At 39.2% G+C, this 22,406-nt stretch overlaps 2 protein-coding genes across 2 annotated transcripts; one reads left to right on the forward strand and one right to left on the reverse strand.

Moving 5' to 3' along the window:
- The first annotated feature begins 304 nt into the window (after positions 1-304).
- Positions 305-13,769, forward strand: LOC121388402 (valacyclovir hydrolase-like). Its single transcript, XM_041519712.1, is given in 8 exon segments — positions 305-431; positions 2,172-2,269; positions 3,723-3,838; positions 3,840-3,890; positions 4,857-5,010; positions 7,876-8,007; positions 8,735-8,858; positions 12,308-13,769. Coding segments are annotated over 8 exon segments (906 nt in total). The 5' UTR covers positions 305-306; the 3' UTR covers positions 12,414-13,769.
- A 1,510-nt stretch (positions 13,770-15,279) lies between these two features.
- On the reverse strand, positions 15,280-18,474 carry LOC121388991. Its single transcript, XM_041520576.1, has 2 exons — positions 16,908-18,474; positions 15,280-15,867 (listed from the first exon to the last, which is right to left on the reverse strand). The coding sequence occupies exons 1-2, from the start codon at positions 18,460-18,462 to the stop codon at positions 15,689-15,691; spliced, it is 1,734 nt and encodes a 577-aa protein (XP_041376510.1). The 5' UTR covers positions 18,463-18,474; the 3' UTR covers positions 15,280-15,688.
- Positions 18,475-22,406: the final 3,932 nt, after the last annotated feature.

Below are 22,406 nucleotides of genomic sequence, written 5' to 3' on the forward strand. Positions count from 1 at the left end.
TACTGTTGCATTGCCGAACTGTAAGCTCGCTTACCGTAGTACGTGCATACAACTTTAAAAGGTCCGTATGTAGCGTTAGGTACGGACAGGACAACTCCCCTCCCTCATCACGTTAAGTATATAAGGTGATATATATTGTGACCTTCCAGTACAAATCCAAGCATTGTAGAACCTATATGTCACACACACACACACACACGCACGCACGCACACGCACATGTATACACACTATTCCCATAAATAACCCGCTTGCGTTGTAATGTGGTGCTCAAAAAAGGGAGGAGCGTTGCACACAACATCGGAAGGATGTTCCGTCGACTTTTGTTTTCAGCAGTAAACATTGAAGTTTTCTGTCCTGGCAGTTTGACAAATAGTCCTTATCGGAATGTTCATTTGATTAGACGGCACTACACATCTAAAGTGACACATGGGTTAGCAGCTATATGTTTAAATTTATAGTTTCCAGCAAAAGTAGTAGCGGGTCCGAATGAGGGGGGAGGGGGGGGGGGGGGGGGGGGGGGGGGGGAGTAGTTCACCAAGATAAACCTCGCGTGCAAGCAACACAGCGAGGTTTACCTGGCCTAGCCATTTCGCCATTAGCAGTTTCTGGACAACGGTTCTGAGGAATTTTACTCGGAACGAAATTGCGGTCAAAATAACGATTACCGTCACATTTCCCCACAAAAATCGTATATTGTGATCTATTTGGAGCTCACTGAGACCAAGAAATACTTACTTTGAAACGATCTTGACTTTGAATTAAAGGAAAAAATTCCGACTTTACCCAGCGGATTCTAGCAGCCACTTTCTAGCAGACAATTTCAGCTGACATGCATGGCGACATTCTAAACACCGGACTTATACGACTTTCAAAGACCTTTTTTAAGACATAAAAATGAGTGGCTGCTAGAATCCGCTCGGTAAAGTCGGACTTTTTTCCTTTAATTCAAATATAAAGATACTCTTTTCAAAGTCTGAAATTCTTAAGTATAGTGAAGCTCGAAATAGATCATCAGTATACGTTTGAGGGGCGTATGAAATGTTTGATTGTCATGCGTGTCAGTGAAATTGTCTGCCAGCGAAATGGCTGCTAGAATGGCTCGGTAAAGTCGGACTTTTTTCCTTTAATTCAAAGTGAAGATCGTTTCAAAGTTGGTATTTCTTGGTCTCATTGAGCTCGAAATAGATCACAATATACGATTAGGGTGGGGAAATGTGATTGTAATCGTTATTGTCTAGAAACTGCTAATGGCGGAATGGCTTGGCCAGGTAAACCTCGCTGTGTTGCTTGCACGCGAGGTTTATCTTGGTGAACTACTCTCCCCCCCCCCCCCCCCCCAAGTTTAAAAAATGCTACGTAAATCTTTACTAAAAATAGTGATGTTTATCTTATTATTGACAGAGACATAACCTAGAATGTATCATGGGTGGACCAGTTGCGGTGAACATGAGCATTTGGTTCTAAAGCATATCAGTAGGCCTATTTATAAACAGACGGTTGCAGCTTGCTATTCACCTACACAAGTACACAGTCGTGCGCGCACATGCACACACACAGCTAAATAAGGTAAATGCCAACTCTAGTCGCTGTACTTTCTTGTTCTGGCGTATAAGGGGGTCTGGTTTCTTCGTGTAGCGTTGGTACTGGTTAACATGTAGGTTTAATATCATTACTGGCCTTGAGAATAATCAAAGAAAAGCTCTGTGGCATCAGATTTAGGGAAAAAAATTGTATTTTGGACACAGTAGCTTGTGACCATTTGGTTGTTGACGATTGCCAAAGCATTGCATAGTTTACTCTAGCCTTCCCCTACATACCAATGTCAAGGGGAGTGCTGGAGGTGTTTTAAATTAGATCTATGCCAACCCTTCCTCAAGATCCTAGTTCTGAACCCGCATCAGTTTGGGGAGAGGGAGGAGCCATAATTGATCAGGAACTCTGTAGAATTGTGGTCTATGTTGACAGTGCAAAAATCCCCAATGTTCCAATTGAACATTGGGGATTTTTGCAGTCAAAAAAATTAATAAGCCACATAAAAATACTATAAAATAATTTTGCATTAAACTTGCTAATTTCTTAATTAGGTTTTTAGCAAATCTATTAAGAAACACATTCATCATATTCATTTTCAGTTTGTTCTTGGTGTTACAGGTGTTTATTGTTGTTTCAGAATCCAGTCGCACAAAGTGCTTGTTAATGGTATAAACCTTCATTACGAGAAGACAGGCCATGGATCTCACAGTATCCTGCTGCTGCCTGGAGCACTGGGTGAGTAAAACTACACTCACAGTATCCTACTACCTGGAGCATTGGGTGAGAAAAACTACACTCACAGTATCCTACTACCTGGAGCACCGGGTGAGTAAAACTACACTCACAGTATCCTACTACCTGCAGCACTGGGTGAGTAAAATTATACTCACAGTATCCTACTGCTGCCTGGAGAACTGGGTGAGTAAAACTATACTCACAGTATCCTGCTACTACCTGGAGCACTCTGTGAATAAAACTATACTCACTGTATCCTACTACCTGGAGCACTGGGTGAGTAAAACTACACTCACAGTGTCCTACTACCTGGAGCACTCGGTGAGTAAAACTATACTCACAGTATCCTGCTACTACCTGGAGCACTCGGTGAGTAAAACTATACTCACAGTATCCTGCTACTGCCTGGAGCACTACCTGGAGCACTCGGTGAGTAAAACTATACTCACAGTATCCTACTACCTGGAGCACCGGGTGAGTAAAACTACACTCACAGTATCCTACTACCTGCAGCACTGGGTGAGTAAAATTATACTCACAGTATCCTACTGCTGCCTGGAGAACTGGGTGAGTAAAACTATACTCACAGTATCCTGCTACTACCTGGAGCACTCTGTGAATAAAACTATACTCACTGTATCCTACTACTTGGAGCACTGGGTGAGTAAAACTACACTCATAGTGTCCTACTACCTGGAGCACTGGGTGAGTAAAACTATACTCACAGTATCCTGCTACTGCCTGGAGCACTGGGTGAGTAAAACTATACTCACAGTATCCTACTACCTGGAGCACTGGGTGAGTAAAATAGCTCATAGTATCCTGGAGGACTGGGTGAGTAAAACGGGACTTACAGTAGCTTACTGTTCACTGGGTGAGTAATACTGCCTTTATAGTGACTTACTGGGTGAGTAAAACTGTCCTTATAATAGCTAATGCTTACTAAAGCTGGTGCTCAGAATATTGTTTTCTGTCATTAATCAGTAGATGTACATGGGTAAGTGTGTTTGAGTAAAGATTAAATGACAAATTACTGCCATCTCTTAAAATTATTAGTTATCTCTACTGACGAGTGGAATTGTAAATGAGTTGTTTGTTGTCTTTGGCTACAGGAGGGGTGTGACGTAGCCCAATGGTACAACGTTTGCTCGATGCACAGTTGGTGTGGGATCAATCACCGTCGGTGGGCCCATTGGGCTATTTCTCGTTCCAGCCAGTGCTCCACAACTGGTGTAACAAAGGCCGTGGTATGTACTATTCTGTCTGTGGGATGGTGCACATAAAAGATCCCTTGCTGCTAATCAGAAAGAGTAGCCCATGAAGTGGCGACAGCGGGTTTCCTCTCTCAATATCTGTGTGGTCCTTAACCATATGTCTGACGCCATATAACCATAAATAAAATGTGTTGAGTGTGATGTTAAATAAAACATTTCTTTCTTTTCTTTGGCTACAGGAAGCTCGAGAACGGACTTCAGTCCACAGCTGGAAGGCATCAACAGAGACCAGTTCACGCTGTTTTCATTCGATCCCCGCGGTTACGGCAGAAGTATTCCGCCGGAACGCGACTGGCCCGCTGGAATTCATCCAGAGAGATGCTCAAGACGCAGCAGCCCTCATGAAAGTAAGATTTGTTGTAAACCCCCAGTAAAGTCAGATTCTAAAGAAGTAAAAATTTGTTTTGTTTAACGACGCCACTAGAGCACTTTGATTTATTAATCATCGGCTATTGGATGTCATACATTTGGTAATTCTGACATATAGTCTTATACATTTTTCCTTTAGTAGCAAGGGATCTTTTGTATTCACTATCCTACAAACAGGATGGCACATATCACATACATACAGCCTTGCCGTGGTGCACTGGTTGGAATGAGAAATAGCTTTACCACTGGACTATGTCCCACCCAGTCTGATTTTAAGTAGAGTCTACTTTGATTAGTGTCTTGCAATGGGTCATAAAAACAAAGTTTATTGTCATGACGCCACCTGAGACACTTAATTAAAGTAGGGTTTGGTCTTATGGTAAAACGTTCGCTTGATGCACGGTCTGTCTAGGATCCCCGTCGGTGGACCCATTGGGCTGTTTCTCGTTCCAGTCAGTGCTCCACAACTGGTGTAACAAAGGCCATGGTATGTACTATCCTGTCTGTGGGATGTTGCATATAAAAGATCCCTTGCTACTAATCAAAAAGAGTAGTAGCCCATGAAGTGGCGACAGCATGTTTTCTTTCTCAATATCTGTGTGGTCCTTAACCATATCTCTGACACCATATACCCGTAAATACATTGTGTTGAGTGCATCGTTAAATAAAACATTTCTTTCTTTCTTTCAACTGTACATACATACATACATACATACATACATACATACATACATACATACATACATACATACATACATACAACATACATACATACATACATACATACATACAACATACATACATACATACATACATACATATTTGCTATTAAATAGTATTAAGTGCACTATTTGAGTTTCTGTTAGTTAAAAAGAATGCCCATTAAACAAAAAAAGAGAGAGAAAACACTATAATGTAGAAAAACATTTGTTTTGTTTTGTTAGGAATTAGGTGAACAGAAGTACTCTGTCCTTGGCTGGAGTGATGGGGGCATCACAGGGATGGTTTTAGCTGCTCGTAATCCGCAGGTGATGAAGAAACTCGTCATTTGGGGATCTAATGCTTATGTCACCAACAAGGATATGAAAATTTTCAAAGGTAAAATCAAAATATATGTTTTTATTACCCCTTTGGTTTAAAAGATTGTCAAGTGGGATGTAACTCTTCCACATCATGCAATGACATTATACAACTGGCGCACTGTGACCTTATCGGAATGTTAATCAAACGAGTTCAGTAATATAAATTAAAATCAATTAAGTGGTAATAAACAGGCCCTAATCAGGGATGTCAATCTTCCGTGGATTTTTGACTTTTTTGTGGTCATTTGGACCATCAGTGCAAATCCGGTTTAAAAATTGGGGGAGGGGGGGGGGGATGAAGACCATTTCTGTCGTTACTGCTGTATAGATTCCAGAATTCTAAATAACGTGATCGCGATGAGTTTTTAAATAAACCTTCAGCAGTTTTTGGCAACTGGTGTAAAACGGAAACACCAATCTCGAACCATACTCTTCGTTTGACAACAATCGGAACCAGAAGATTATCTGGTGCAGAAATAGCTGACAAGTTGTTTAGATGGATGTCGGTCATCAGAATTGTCTGAAGTCTTTTAAGTTTGGGTTCAAGACTACAGTTTCACAGGAAGTTTTCATTGCGCAAGCACATTTATGACATCCTGGGTCCTGCATACTTCAAACTAAAACTCCAAAAACAAGTTATTTGTGAATCATGATTTATCTCTTTTGCGTTGTTACTTTATAAGTATTGCACTTCATAAGTATTGTTATATACCACAGCAGATGGCTCAGTATCACTCTGGAAGCACTTTTTATATTTTTTATTCGGGGTGGGGGGGGGGGGGGGTACCCACAGCTGGATTATTACAGATTTGTTCTCTCACTACACTCGAATTGTTTTTCTCGCTTCGCTTAACTTTGACCTGTTGACATCCCTGCCTGATCTAGAATTGAAAAAGTAGAAGAAATTACTTCTCCCTTCCCAGGAGAAAGGGGAGAAGTTTGATAAAAATAGGTGAAGTGAACATTTATCAGTGCATTTTGTAACCTTTCTCCAGTTTCTGCATTCAATCGGAAAAATTCTGAATTTTACACTTTGATATAAAATACTACTTATGGTAATAAAGTTTAAACAAAACATTTATATGTTTCATTAAAAATGTGATATTATTAAGTACAGTTGAATCACGTTGGCTCGAACCCTGTCGGTGCTGAAGAAAGTGTTCGACCCATCGGGTAGTTCGACCTAACCATTCGGTCAACATCGGATATTTCCGTAACATCAGTTAGAAAGTTGAATTAGATACATATTATTTTGGTAACTGCAAACTTAAAAATTTCATCAAGGTGTTATATAGCAAAATATTAGAGTGAAAGAATTTCTTACAAATTACTCCAATTGTGTGATGCAGAAGCCCTTGTCGTTATTAATTAAATGTGTGGTTGCTGAAGTGATGACAGCTAAGTAACTCGCCCATTGTTTTATTTAAAACTGGTCTTGTAGACATGTTCAGAGTACTGCTTCACGCCGAGGCCATTTTGTGCACTAATTGTTTGATTGGTATCATGGTTCATCGAACAGGTACCGTAACACTAGCTGTACTTGAAAAATCATTACCGATAGCCGCTTAACACACAACATGACAGGTATGGTAAAGAAAGGATTGCATGGCTATTGTTGCGATTCTCCAATTCATCTATAGCTCGTTCCGCCTAAATAATTAATCCGAAGGAGGTTGTAATAACCAACTGCGCAAGAGCAGCAATTGTTGGTCCTTTTCGGTGGTTTTCCATTTGATATTTGATGGATCACCAGTTCGAGGGAAATATAGCTAATAACACAGACAGGACTGGTAATTTAGTTCGAGCGATGTGTTCGACCCATCAGCAGTTAATATAAGGGTTTACCGAACAAAAAACTCGGCACTTCGTTTTTGGTTCGAGCATTGTGGTGTGATCGACCCTTCCAAGGTAGTTGATGATGTGCTATTATGCTAAAATTAAGTATTGATTAGTATTTTCTGGCATTCCTGAAATGAATGTCGCCGAGGATTAACAACGCTTGACTGGTCACAGCACACTGCACGACACACGTCACTTTGAGAAACAATAGCCCGGTTTACAGGGGTATCCGAAGAATGTCAATATTAGATGATAACATGTATTTAATCTCTTCACAGCAGAACTGGCATGAGTATTAACATTTGTTGGTTGATTTTGATAATAAATTGAACCAGGTAAAAAAAAAATTCATCAAATCAATCGGTCATTACAATGCCCGTGAGCAAAAACCATTTTCCATTAATAAGCAGGTTCGCGATTATTCGAGGATACAGTCTTGACGCCAAAGAAAAAACACTGTCCGACATACGGCAACAAGGTGCCAAGTGAGCTATGACAATAAACAAGTCGGGATCTTCAAATCTGTTCTATGATTTTGTTTTTCAAATCGGATTAGGTCCAAAATATTACAGCAACTTCGACTTCTCACTACTGCTAATAACTCGGCGATTTGAGTCGACTTACGGCGGAAACAAACGCTCATTTCACCAGCAAGATTTCGGCCTTATGATATTATACTTGCTACCATTTCATATCAAGTTTATGTCCCGTGTAAAATATTTTTCATTGTCTCATGCTAAACCTCATAACATTTGAAGATTATTTCACTCAGAACATAAACATGATACAAAATGGAAGCTCATTTAATATCCTATAAATATTTATTGGTAATTAATATAGTTTAGTTTATATAAATTATGTATGTATTGTCAAATTATATAATTATATGCACAGTATATTTTGTCAATTACAATGCCTTATATAAACAATTCCATTCATTACTATGTTTCAAAATTTGATTATTACTAGTCTAAGAGTAGAATTTCAGAACTGTCTGTCTGACTCTGATTTGTCATATAAAAGTGACATTCCTCTGTTACAGATATTGCTGACATTAGCAAATGGAGTGAAAGAATGAGGGCTCCGTTTATTAATGTTTATGGAGAAACATACTTCCAGACTCAGTGGATAAAGTGGATTGAGGCATATAATGCTTACCTAACACAACGGAAAGGTAAATACAATTAAGAATTGTAATTTTATACACGCACACAAATACACACATACACAATGAACAAAACGAATGAATGAATGATTAACGACACCTCCACACAAAAATACACATCGGCTATTTGGTGTCAAACAAAGGTAAGGATATGAAGATAATTATTTACATTATAAATGTTTTTTAATATAATTATGTAAAAAAAAGTGTGAAGAATTGTGAAAAAAATGCAATTTAAAACTTTGTATAGAAATTGAAATGTTTTAAAAACCTTAAAGTTAATTCTGTGTGCAATTTAAAAGATTCCAGAACATAACATTCGTGAAAATCTTTTTACACCAAAGAAAAGAGCTGAAATCGGATACAAAGATGAAAAATCACATCCTTGATTAATAGGAAATGGCAAATATGTAGCACTGATGGCCACAAGAAATAAGCTCCTGTCCTAGTTGGTGAGACAAGGACTGGGATGTGGAGTGGACAATGAAAGAAGTTGAAACAAAGGAGATGAAAATAAAAGGAGGGAATGAAAAGGAGACAGAAGGATTAATATTTTAAGCCCGAAATTTCATACACAGTTAAACATCTCTAAACCGGACATCCTTGGGTTTTGAAAGGTTAAGTTCAGTTTTGATGGAATTCTGGTTTACAGAGGGTCCGGTTTTTAGAGGTATTACTGTATGAAAATAATTAAATGTCATAAAATATTCATTAGACAAAACATCTTTAAATTCAGGTGACATATGTATAGAAGACGTTCCAAGAATCCAGTGTCCAACATTTTTACTTCACGGCAAGAAAGATGCGATGGTCTTACAAGAACACCCAGATTACTTGGTGAAACACATAAAGAATGTCAGGTGGGTAGAACACCCAGATGACTTGGTGAAACACATAAAGAATGTCAGGTGGGTAGAACACCCAGATGACTTGGTGAAACACATAAAGAATGTCAGGTGAACACCCAGATTACTTAGTGAAACACATAAAGAATGTCCGGTGGGTAGAACATCTGGGTTACTTAGTGAAACACATAGAGAATGTCAGGTAGGTAGAACATCTGGGTTACTTAGTGAAACACACAAAGAATGTCAGGTGGGTAGAACAACTGGGTTACTTAGTGAAACATAAAGAATGTCAGGTGGGTAGAACATCTTGGTTACTTCGTGAAACACATAAAGAATGTCAGGTGGGTAGAACATCTGGGTTACTTAGTGAAACACATAAGGCATATCATAAAATATTGTTTGTTTCCGGTTACCCAACCGACCCTAATTTGAACCTGCCGACCCTAAAACTTTTTTTGTATATCCAAAAATGTTTTTTTAATATAACAACAATTTTTACGAAAACATTCCAAAACTATCACAAACACTAATTTGGTGTCATTTAGGGGATAACCCTACTGTGTTTTCCGATTTGCAGACGTATATTGGTGGTTTTACTGTCGCAAATTTAGTTTTATTGGCGACCCGTTAGCCACAAAATGTTTCCTTCTAACAATTGATTGATGGAGTTACTTCCCTTCAAATTGAAGTTCGGTAACTTTCGTGAGATATCGGGCGAAGAGTCGGAAAATAGTTTTCATGAATATATGCGATCTTTTCCGATTTACTCTACATCTAGCATAGCGAGGTGTTCCGATTAATAATAATAATAATAATAATAATAACTATATTTAATGATTTACTCCAGCAACAAACTGGCCTTGTAGAAATTTAGTGACCTTCTGATAAACTAGAGGAGGGAATGTTTACCAATACTGATGGAGTTTACTGCCAAATCAAATGATTAAATATGTCAGTAAGATCTCGATGTGTTTCGTTATTTTTTGTAAGTGGTCACTGGGAACTTCGCGGGTTTCCGCTAAAAACAGTGTCAGAATGACCATGTGTTTGACGTCGAATAGCTGATGATATTAAAGATAAAAATCAATGTGCTCTAGTGGCGTCGTTAAATAAAACAAACTTTACTTTTCAACATTCGTTTGAGCATCCTGAGCATTTGTACGGCATTTCTGTTCATTGGACCAATTGATTGCTTCAAACCAAGTGTGTACTTTAATACTGGATACATACAGAATACAACTAACATTGCAAATTATAAAATTGGCAAGTCTACCATTTCTTAGATACACTAGGAAAGATAATATTCATAAAAAAAAAAAAATGTTATTGTTGGACAGATAAATACAGAACCCTTCTTTTCAGTTTTCATTAAAAGAAATTGTTATAACTTATTTACTGGTTTCTATCCAATTAAGGTTCAACCAAGTCTGTCCTGGACCAGTACAGAAGTTAAGTGTTAGTATGAGAGTATACCGTCTGCCTATTATTAAACAGCAAGGGGTCTTTTGTATGTACTCTCCCACAGATAGGTTAGCACCATGTTGCCTTCAAAATCAAAATGCCTTGCCTTTTATAAATTTATAAGTTGCCCATGTAAAAAGAAGCCTTTAAACACACCTATGTGGATAGTACTACATATTTCCTTTTTTTAATTAAGTTATGAAATAGATATAGAAAATAAAATGGCCATACGGTTTTTGTCCTTTTGAAAATTGTATAATGGAAAAAAAAAGCCCTTATATTTAAAACTGCACATAAAATATGCCCCCAAAACATCACATTACCATGCCTTACTTGATTTCTAGGGAAAACACTGTGATGAATGGTATTGTTGGTTTGCATAATGCATTTCTATACATGCAGAGATTATTTTGGATACCGGTAGTCAACACCTTTATTTAATATCCATAAATAAAATTATTTTCCAAAATAAAATGTTTTTCCTACCTACCTACCCTATATTTTTCCAGCATGTAATAGGAAACAAGTAATTTTTTTTTTTCCGGCCTAAAGAATGTCCGGTGGGTAGAACATCTGGGTTACTTAGTGAAACACATAAAGAATGTCAGGTGGGTAGAACATCTTGGTTACTTAGTGAAACACAGAAAGAATGTCCGGTGGGTAGAACATCTGGGTTACATAGTGAAACACGTAAAGAATGTCCGGTGGGTAGAACATCTGGGTTACATAGTGAAACACGTAAAGAATGTCAGGTGGGTAGAACATGTGGGTTACTTAGTGAAACATGTAAAGAATGTCCGGTGGGTAAAACATCTGGGTTACTTCCTGAAACACATAAAGAATGTCAGGTGGGTAGAACATCTGGGTTACTTAGTGAAACACATAAAGAATGTCCGGTGGGTAGAACATCTGGGTTACTTAGTGAAACACATAAAGAATGTCCGGTGGGTAGAACATCTGGGTTACTTAGTGCAACACATAAAGAATGTTAGGTGGGTAGAACATCTGGGTTACTTTGTGAAACACATAAAGAATGTCAGGTGGGTAGAACATCTGGGTTACTTAGTGAAACACATAAAGAATGTCCGGTGGGTAGAACATCTGGGTTACTTTGTGAAACACATAAAGAATGTCAGGTTGGTAAAACAACACTTAAAGAATGTCAGGTGGGTAGAACATCTGGGTTACTTAGTGAAACACGTAAAGAATGTCAGGTGGGTAGAACATCTGGGTTACTTAGTGAAACACATAAAGAATGTCCGGTGGGTAGAACATCTGGGTTACTTAGTGAAACACATAAAGAATGTCAGGTGGGTAGAACATCTGGGTTACTTAGTGAAACACATAAAGAATGTCAGGTGGGTAAAACATCTGGGTTACTTAGTGAAACACATAAAGAATGTCAGGTGGGTAGAACATCTGGGTTACTTCGTGAAACACATAAAGAATGTCAGGTTGGTAAAACAACACTTAAAGAATGCCAGGTGGGTAGAACATCTGGGTTACTTAGTGAAATAAAGAATGTGAGGTGGGGAGTGTAAACTGTCATTAACTAAATCATCAAATATGAATTTGATGATACAGTTCATTAATAATTTGCCAAAAAGCCAATTTGTAAATTACATGCACTTTGGGCTGTTTGGCTAACTAAAACTGGAAATGGCTACAGATTTCCGTCAAATTGCTAATAATGAAAGCCTGAGGCACATGCATAAAAGGAATGTCGGATTGGTTGATTTTTTACTTTCAAAAACAGTATTGTCTAACCTTATTCTCAATAAACTACAGATATACAGCCCTCTTATAAAATCAATCACTTAAAACGTGTAGTTTTAACTTGATTAAATTACTTACTATGTTTGGAAACAAGAAGAAATTCAATATAATAATTCATAGTTAAAATAATTTTAGAATAATCAATTTGGTAGGCTAGTCTAAAAAAGTTATAAAAATTGTGGATGTATATTATAATATTAATAATGTAATTGTTATTCTTGTAGGTATTACGAATTTCCAGATGGCAAACACAACATTCATTTGCACTATGCTAAAGAATTTAATGCTCTAGTTGAAGAATTTTTGCTTCAGCCAATGGCAAAGCTGTGAGAGTGATTCAGGTTTTTCTACTGAATGTTCACGTTTGTATTCAGACAGAAAGAGGAATTCCGTTTTTACATTTGTTAGACTCTTTATATTTCCAGTTCTTTTATCTTTTATTAGCATATGTACATGTATATCTCAGAGGCAGATATAGAGGGGGTTACTGGGCCCCCGCTAAATTTTGCGATAGTTATAATTTTATTATATTTTAATTTTTAAACATTTTCAATCCCCCTCCAAACCTCCCCCAAAGTTCCCTTGGCATTTCACCTCATGTCACTTGGGTCCCTACTAAATAGATTTTCTGGATCCGCCACTGTATCTGACCAAAGCAACCTGTCCATGACTATAGTTACTGTATTTGAACAGTTTCAAGTTTTATAGAATTAATATTTACATCAGTATTTTGTTGTACACCAGTTCATTTTTTTTTTCTTTCTACCAACTACTAAAATTTTCCTGCAATTTTTTCGATGTTAAGGGTCTGGATTTTCAATAATGAAAAAAAATCAAAAAAATCCATTTCCATCTCTCAAGGGATGTAATGGGTTTATCCTGCTCCATGACTTTCAGTCTGTGCGTGGGTTTTTGCTGCTGTTTGTGGAAAAGCATATAAAAACGACCCCTTGCTGACTTTGGTGGTGTAGCCGTCAGACTTGAGGCTGTATGTATTGGATCTGCCTCCTGGTACTGGCTCCCACCCAGAGCAAGTTTAATGACTCAATTTGTAGGTGTAAGGCCACTACACAGACCTCTCTCTCACTAACAACTAAACACACCCCTAATGTCCTGAATAGATAGTCCAGATAGCTGAGGTGTGTGTGTCCAGGACTGTGCTTGAACCTTAATTGAATATAAGTATGAAAATAACTATAAATGAACGAATGAATTCCGTAGTAGCTTATGTGGTGGCTGTGGTTTTCCTCACTTATTCTTTAGACCATGTGTCAAAATAACTATTAGACCCTAAATAGTCATAATAATAGTGAGAGAAAGAGGAAGTGTTTTATTTAATGATGCACTCAACACATTTTATATGCACCATGCCATAGACAGGATAGTGCATACCACAGCCTTTGTTACACCAGTTGTGGAGCACTGGCTGGAATGAGAAATAGCCCAATGGGTCCACCGACTGGGATCGATCCTAGCTGAGAGAAAGAAATAAAGGAACGCTTGGTATGGTAGACCAACTTTAATTCAGTTAGTGTCGTGATTTCTGTATGAATACTCTAATATTATCAGGGCTTCTAGATTATGGTAGCCCCACTCCCATGGCTAGTGACATTTAATGTTGGGCTAGTAAATAACTACTATTGCCATGCCCGATGGCTAGTGAAAAAAAAGTTGTCAAATGCTGCATTTAAGTCTGTTTTGAAATATGAATATCCTGCCTCCAACCCCACCCCCCAATCTTAATGTTTTTAATCGCTATCTCCCTCTTTAGGTAACATATCTGATTACTACTATTAGTAAAATTGTATTAAGTAAAGTAAGGCTAGTGAATTTTTAATCGTGGCAAGTAAATGTTTTAAATCACTGATCCCATGGCTAGTGGATTTTACAAAAATTCTAGAAGCCCTGATTTATATAATGTGGGATTAAATGTCAAGTTATGCTGAATTGACTGCCAGTAAAATGGTTTACTTCCTGACACTAAAGGTGACATTTCATACGAGGATAGTGAATTGTATAGCCACGGATGAAATCATAATGTTCAACAGCTGTCTTGTCACAGTTGGCTATTCTCGTATGTAGCACTGATATTGTGTGGCATCGCCTTAAGTGAAGGATTTGGTTACAGTTATTTTTCACTATATTTGATGGGGTGATCCTTTATTATTTCCATCAGTGAATCTGTCCAACTCTGTGGTATTAAAGATAAATGTCAGAAAATGAATGCTTATGGGCAGAAGAACCGACAATACCGTGACAGACTGGTAATGTGTGTGATATATTTTGTTACATACATAGTGTGTGCATTGATAAATGTTATTTTTTTAATAAACATACGTAACTAATTATGCATCTTGTTTGGTGCTATACAATAAACTTGACAATTCATTTTGTAGTCGGGTGTTGTTATTACAGCTCAATCTGTGTAGCAAATAGTTTTTATGGATTTTACGAAGGAAAGAAAGAAAGAAATGTTTTATTTAACGATGCACTCAACACATTTTATTTAGGGTTATATGGTTAAGGACCACACAGATTTTGAGAGGAAACCCGTTGTCGCCACTACATGGGCTACTCTTTCCGATTAGCAGCAAGGGATCTTTTATTTGCGCTTCCCACAGGCAGGATAGCACAAACCATGGCCTTTGTTGAACCAGTTATAGATCACTGGTCGGTGCAAGTGGTTTACACCTACCCATTGAGCCTTGCGGAACACTCACTCAGGGTTTGGAGTTGGTATCTGGATTAAAAATCTCATGCCTCGACTGGGATCCGAACCCAGTACCTACCAGCCTGTAGACCGATGGCCTAACCACGACGCCACCGAGGCCGGTTTTTACGAAGGAAGTAAAAAGGCAATATATGAGGATTTATTTTTCCAATGCTGCGGTGGTGCCGTCCACTTTTGTATTAAAATTTAATGTTAAAGTTTTTACATTTGGATCAATTTCTCACCAATTGAAATGACCTGGGAAGGGCAAGTTTAAAGAATAGGGGGAAAAAATATAAGAAGGAAATGTTTTTATTTAACAACGCACTCAACACATTTTATTTACGGTTATATGGTTAAGGACCACACAGATACTGAGATTGGAAACCCGCTGTCACCACTTCATGGGCTACTCTTTTCAATAAATATGCACCATCCCACAGACAGGATAGTACATACCACAGCCTTTGTTACACCAGTTGTGGAGCACTGGCTGGAACAAGAAATAGCCCAATGGGCCCACCAATGGGAATCGATCCCACATTGATCGCGCATCAGGCGAGCGCTGTACCACTGAGCTACGTCCTGCCCCCAATAATATAAGGTATTCAGTTAGACAAAAAGAACCTGTGGAGGTTGATTTTTCTGTTACATAAACACTAATGAGGGTACTTTTGTTTATTTTTCTGAAAGGGGGTGGGGTGACACCTCTGCTCTAGATACCTGGAATGACCATTATTATATACAGTGTAGCTATTCGCCATGTATGGTCAGATTTAAAGGCATAGCTCAAAGAAGACGAATGGCTATTCTACATGGTCGTATGATGTTAAAAATCTGTTTCATGAAATATTTAATACAGTGTTGGTATATATGTTGAAAATGTTTGGTAACATCATTCACGTGTGTCAAGCCATGTTGTCAACTCCTGCATGAGAGACTGCACATGTTCAGATGGTGATTGTTTGCTTATTTCCCGGAGTAGATGTCGGATTTTGTCTGGATGAAGAGGGATCCCCTGTGATCTTGCCATCGTCAGAACTTGTAAACACTCGTCCAACTTGCCCGACTGACCTGAAGTATACAAGCACACCTTCATGTTAAGTAATGTCACTATAATGTTATTATCAAACATAACTGTCCTATGTTTTACACGGTGTTTGTTTATGGCCATACACGTAAATTATGATCCTATAAATTTCGTATTTTAAGGCCACCAAGAGTTTAACTACAACAGTGCTTTATGACGGGGAACCGGCCTCTGTGGTATTATGGTTAAACTATCGGACACAAGGCTGGTAGGTACTGGGTTCGCAGCCCGGTACTGGCTCCAACCCAGAGCTAGTTTTAACCACTCGGTGGGTAGGTGTAAGACAACTGTACCCTGTTTTTCTCTGACTAACAACTAGCACACTGTCCTGGACAAACAGCCGAGCTGGAACCTTGATTGGATATAAGCACGAAAATAAGTTGAGATGAAATATGAGATGGAAGCGTGGCACAATTAACCTAAGATATTGGGTTCATGGACATATTTACAAAGGCCCGGTGGGGCCTCCAAGACAGTTTCTTCAGCTCGCCAGCGCTTCTGACTCCACTGCTCCATGTATTAACTGATGTATACACGGTATTGCACAGTGAAGCCAGTGGTTGTGATAAACCTCTATAAAATTTTGTACATCCACTTAACTAATTTGGTATCTGTTAGACAGAGGCAGCTTACTTGATGAGTGGTACACGTCTGTTCCCAGTAAGGGGGTTGGTAGCCCGAGTAGTCGGACCGTAAGAGAGCAAGACGGATATTTGGACAGTTCTAATGCTCCGTCTTGCTCTCTTAAGGTCAAGAGTACTCCAGCTAGGTTGGATTTTGGTTTCAAATTATCAGGGCCTCGTTTTACGAACCACTCTTGGCGCTAAGACCAGCATAAGTGCATACGGTAGCGATGCACTTAAGATGATCTTAGCGCTAAAACAACTTCGTAAAATGTGGGCCAGATCATTATAACACTAATTTAAAAGCACACATTCATACTACATTAGCATAAATAATTATTTATGAAATTTCAATATGGATGAAAAACATTGCATTAAAATGTTTACGAGGCGCTACTTACATAGGCTGTGTGCATAAGACTCCAGAACGAGCACTCTCAGTTTCTGTTTCAAATTGGGCACATCCAGAAGTTTGGGCAACACGACGTTGTAGTCACAGTCGACCTGGTTCTTCCTGGAGCAGATGTCGGCCACCATCTGCGGAATGAGCGGCCGAATCTCCTCGCTGTTCTCCAGCAGTTCCTCGGCCTCGTCAAACCTCTCCGTCAGCATGAGGCACTTCCACAGCCCTGCCTCGGGTAGCAGCTGTGGCTTTTTAGCATCCTTCAGGTCCTGTACGAATTCCTTGATCAGCGCCAGCCTGTCGGGGAAGTGACGCAGCACCATGACCGTGAGGAGAGTGAAGAAGACGTCCACGTCCTGGTACCTCCTCGTTCTGTGGTAGATGAGTCTGAGGACGAGCACCCCCTCGTCCACCCTGCCACTGTTGTGGTACGCCTCCTGCAGACACTGGAAGAAGGCGGCGTCCGTGCAGAGTTTGTGGTCGAGCAGGAAGGTGTGCAGCTCGAGCAGCGACTCGTACTCGCCCAGATGGGCCAGCTGCTGCAGCAGGTTGAGGACGATGTTCTGGTGAGGGATGATGCCTTCACTGACGGAGTCGTTCACCAGCCGCACGGCCTTCTCCACCTCCCACATGTCCATCAGTTTCTTCAGCCGCTTCTCTACACTCTCCGATCGATCAGTCGAATAATTAACACACGAGTTCCGACTGGCAGAATAGATGACGCAGACAGGTTGGTTACACAAAACGTTAGCACGACCAGGTAGATTCGTTGAGAAATTTCTACAGACAAGTCTAATACTTAAAACGTTGCCACGACCAGGTTGATTTGTGGAAAAATGTGTACAGGCAAGCCACCCATTACTTGAAAGGTTTGCACAACCAGGTAGGTTTGTGGAACGTTTTGCACAGGCATGCTTATTACTTGAAACGTTGGCATGACCAGCTAGGTTTGTAAAAAGGTTTACACAGGGAAGCACATTTATCGAGAGGTTAGCACGAACAAATACATTTTCAGAAAAGTTTGTAAAGCCAAGCAGTTTGTTGGCACGACCATGTTGATTAGTGGAAACGTTTGAACGGAGAAGCCCATTGCTCGAAATACTTGAACAGGTCGGTCGACTGGTCGCAAAGACTGACCAGACTTTGTAATTGTTAATTCGCTTACTGTTTAACACGTAGTTATGTTCCTTGTTTGGCATATTCAACATAGCATGAGGGAAACCGCCAATACTGATCTGGTAGTTGTGGCTACCTGACATTGTACTGAAATAAGAACACCGTAACTTCGACAGATACAGGCGAGAACCATTTCCCCACACCATGGAGTCATTTGAATGGAAAGGTTTTGTTAGTTTCCCGTTGTTTGGACACTGCATTGTTGTAAAGGAAACAAAAGGTGAATTTTGGTTTTGAATTTTCAAGTTTCGAGCTTCACAGTATAGTCTTGCATTCATATGAGCATCGGTAGATAAGAAAAGACTGTTCGGACAGACTTGGTGTAGGGCATACGACTTGGTGATGCTGAAGATCCTAACAGTGCTGCCCGCCATCATTAATAGTCTGGAGTTTAGTCTGTAAACATAAACAGAGGTAAAAGAAAAAAGGTAAACAAAAACAAAAAATACATGGATGAACACTACAGTGGCCGATACAAAGGTGTCTCCCCTCCTCCCTTTGTGGAATATCTTCAAAATGTACTATGCAAAAACAGTGACATACTCTTAGTTTTTAAACACTACGACGTATTTTTCACTATTAAAGCCATTTTTGATCATTTAAATTAAAAGTACTCTAAATATTTAGAGTGAATATTTAATGACATCTCATCACGACAAAGACATTGGCCACTGGGTATCAAACAAAGGTAAATGATGATCAATAAACAATTATCAAATTATCAAAAACACTATGTAAACATCTGTAAAAAGAGTCGCATTTGTCAGACACAATGACGTATATTAACATAATATACCATAATTAAAAATAAATAAATCCAAAAGACAAAATAAATTGTTACTAGGATTAAACTTTATAAACACTACTAGACAAATACGTAATCGTACGAGACGGGGGACGTGGGTGGTGGTCACCTGCCATTATGCGCAGTAGAACCACAATGTATTTATTAGTTATTGGAGACGAAACGAAACGACAAAACTATTAACAAATTAAAGCTCTTATTTATCTGTGCACAAAAAAAAGTCCTAATGATGTTTTGGCAGGGTCGTGATGGCATGCTCCTATGTGTTTCTTACTATACGGAGCTTTGTCAATAGAACATCCACTCTCCAGGATACCTACTTCGTCTTCAGTTTGGTTTGACGTAAGAAGAAAAGAAAAAGTGTTTTGAAAAAAAAAAAAAAAAAAAAGGCTTAGAAATAAACAGATTGTAGTAAATTTTATGATATAAAAAAAAGGGATTCCCTGTGACAGGGACTATAATTACTTCGTTTTTACGAGGAATTCTTCCCTTTTCGCGGTTAACTTCTATATGGCAGATGAAATTCCTACTAATATTGGTATAGGAGCTGTCCAGATTTAAATGTTCATTATGCACGTGGGCCCAGGAAAACGAATTTCTTTAAGAGGATTGCCACTATCCAGGAGCTAGCTATTTCGTCTTTCGAAAGATTGCCACAAGCGTGATGGGGCAAGAGTATGGCGTGCTATGTACGAAGTCTGTGACAATATTCATCAGCTTTAAAACTGATAGTTTCTAGTTTCTCCTCTCACTACCGGCTCCAACCCAGAGCGAGTTTTAAAATGTATAATAAACGGCTCAATGTATCTGGGTGAATTATGTTAATTACAGGGTGCTTAAAGCACAAAAACAAATTGTTTGTACTCATTATCGTGGTTATATCCAATTACATTAAGGTTCAAGCACGTGTCCTGGACACACACCACAGCTAGCTGAATTGTCTGTCCCATACAGTGGGTTAGTGGTTAGTTGTTATGTAGTGGTCGGCGAGAGAGAAGTTGGTGTAGTGGCTTTACACATTCCGTAAAACTTGCTCTGGGTGGGAGCCAGTACCCGGATGCGAACCCAGTACCTACCAGTCACTTAACCACTACACCATCGAGGCCGGTAAAAATAAATCAAATCGAGATCGTTAATATTTATTTTTCTGCTTGTTTGTCCAGTATCAAGTTGCCAATACCATAGTTTAAAGTTTTATACCCATAAGTCACCGATTAACATAGTTTAAAGTTTTATGTCCATAATAAACCACCGATTAACATGTGCTAGGGTTTCCCTAAACAAACATTCAGTTTTCAATAGTAGGCCTAATTACAGCTAGCTAGGGTTCTGTTGGACCAGAACGAAGGAATTTAGAGGAGAAGAAGAAGAGCGACAAGGTATCGACTAAAATGCTCAAGTGACGAAGTTCTTGATGTCGATACCCGTTTAATCCTGATCTATGTATCACATACTACATATCATTGTCAATTAGCAACATTAATTAATCGAAAAAGTAATACACATTTCCTAGTTTCCATCTTGCCGTACTCACCTTAAACTGCTCTTATCGAATTTCCTGGGAAATCCCTTACTGTTACATAGAACGTCGAAATGAGGCTTCCCCAAGTTAAAAATAACATAAAATTAATTGTGTGTGTGTGTGTGTGTGTGTGTGTGTGTTTGTGTGAGGTGTGTGTGAGTGTCGGAGCCCGCGGAAGAGAGAGAGAGAGAAAGTGAGAGAGAGAGAGAGAGAGAGAGAGAGAGAGAGAGAGAGAGAGAGAGAGAGAGAGAGAGAGCTCCACTGGGAAAATTAAATTCCAGCTGTGGTCAAGTACAAAAAGTTAAGATTAAAGTTAAACGACATAAATTTATAAAGCACACAGATTTATTTTTTAATCGGCTTTGGAGGTCAAGCATTTGGTAATTGTGACATGGTCTTAGTGAGAAAACCCGCTTCATTTTATATGCACCATCCCACAGACAGGACACCACGTACCACGGCCTTTGATATACCAGTCGTGGTGCATTGACTAGAACGAGAAATAGGCCAATAGGCCAATCAACGGGGATCGATCCTAAACCAACCGCGCGCTTTACCACTGGGCTACGTTCCGCCCTCGTGGTCAAGGACATGGGAGAGGGTACTGGCCCTCGCGGTCCCCCTATTCCGCGGCTCCTGTGGATGGATGTTCGTGTATACGTATAGGCCTTATGTGTGTGTGCGTGCGTGTCTATACAGGGCTTCTGGATTATGGCAGTCCCATTCCAGTGGCTAGTGATATTCAATGTTGGGCTAGTAAATAACTACCATTTCCATGCTCGATGGCTAGAGAGAAAAAAAACCGGTTGTCAAATGCTGCATTTAAGTCTTTCCCTACCCCCACCCCACCCCACCCCACCCCCACTCTAATGGGTTTTTTTAGCTCTATCTCCGTCTTTAGGCGACATATATATATATATATATATATCCGATTATTCCTATTAGTACCTGACCTGACCTGACCTATTAGTAAAATTATATTTACTTAAAGTAGAGTTAGTGAATTTTTAATTGTGGCTAGTACATATTTTTAAATCAGTGATACCATGGCTAGTGGATTTTTAATTGTGGCTAGTACATATTTTTAAATCAGTGATACCATGGCTAGTGGATTTTATAAACATTCTAGAAGCCCTGATACTATATATAAAATATGAAAATTATTTTTGCAGCCCTATAGATCTGGGGCTGGAGAGAGACCACAACTTCGTTGTGTTCGGTCTCTTATGTTTCACGTTACCACCTAAAATGTCAGAAAACGTAAACAACAAAAATCCACACCTTCGACCGGTTTGAACGCAGCTCAGCGGTAAATATAGAGCGCTCAAGGTTCAATGAGTCGAAGGATCGGGGTCTCTTCGGCGATGTGGTACCCATTTAAATTTTGTGTTTTCCCGTTCCTGACACAGCTCTACGACTGGTATATCGTGGTCGTGGTATATATGTACGTATTGAGAGAGGAAACCCGCTGTCGCCACTTCATGGGCTGCTCTTTTCGGTTAGCAGCAAATGATCTTTTATATGCACCATCCCATAGACAGGATAGCACATACCACGGCCTTTGTTACACCAGTTGTGGACCACTAGCTAGAACGAGATAACCACATTAGATGTCAAATAAAACAAGTACAACTCACATTAGGATTTTATAGGGGTGGGGTACTCTTATTGTCTATACGAGTTGAGTTATACGGCGACAGAGAAATATAAAAGACGGTGGGGGCAAGAGGTGTGATATAGAGGAGCATGACTACCCACCCCCCCCCCCCAACCCCGATATTGTTAGATACCATCAAAATAGTTCATTCTTTTGCTTTCTACAAAACCCTGCTCCTCATCATTATGTGTTTACTTACCTTTTGTGACACTCAATAGCCGATGAGTATTTTTGTGCTGGATGTCATTAAACATTCATTCATCCATTCATTCATTCATTCATTCATTCATTTATTCATTATGTGTTTATTTTTGGGTTTCGTCCTAGGGAAGACAGC

This window comes from Gigantopelta aegis, chromosome 14 (assembly GCF_016097555.1).
Source record: "Gigantopelta aegis isolate Gae_Host chromosome 14, Gae_host_genome, whole genome shotgun sequence".
In the NCBI taxonomy this organism is placed as follows: Eukaryota; Metazoa; Mollusca; class Gastropoda; order Neomphalida; family Peltospiridae; genus Gigantopelta; species Gigantopelta aegis.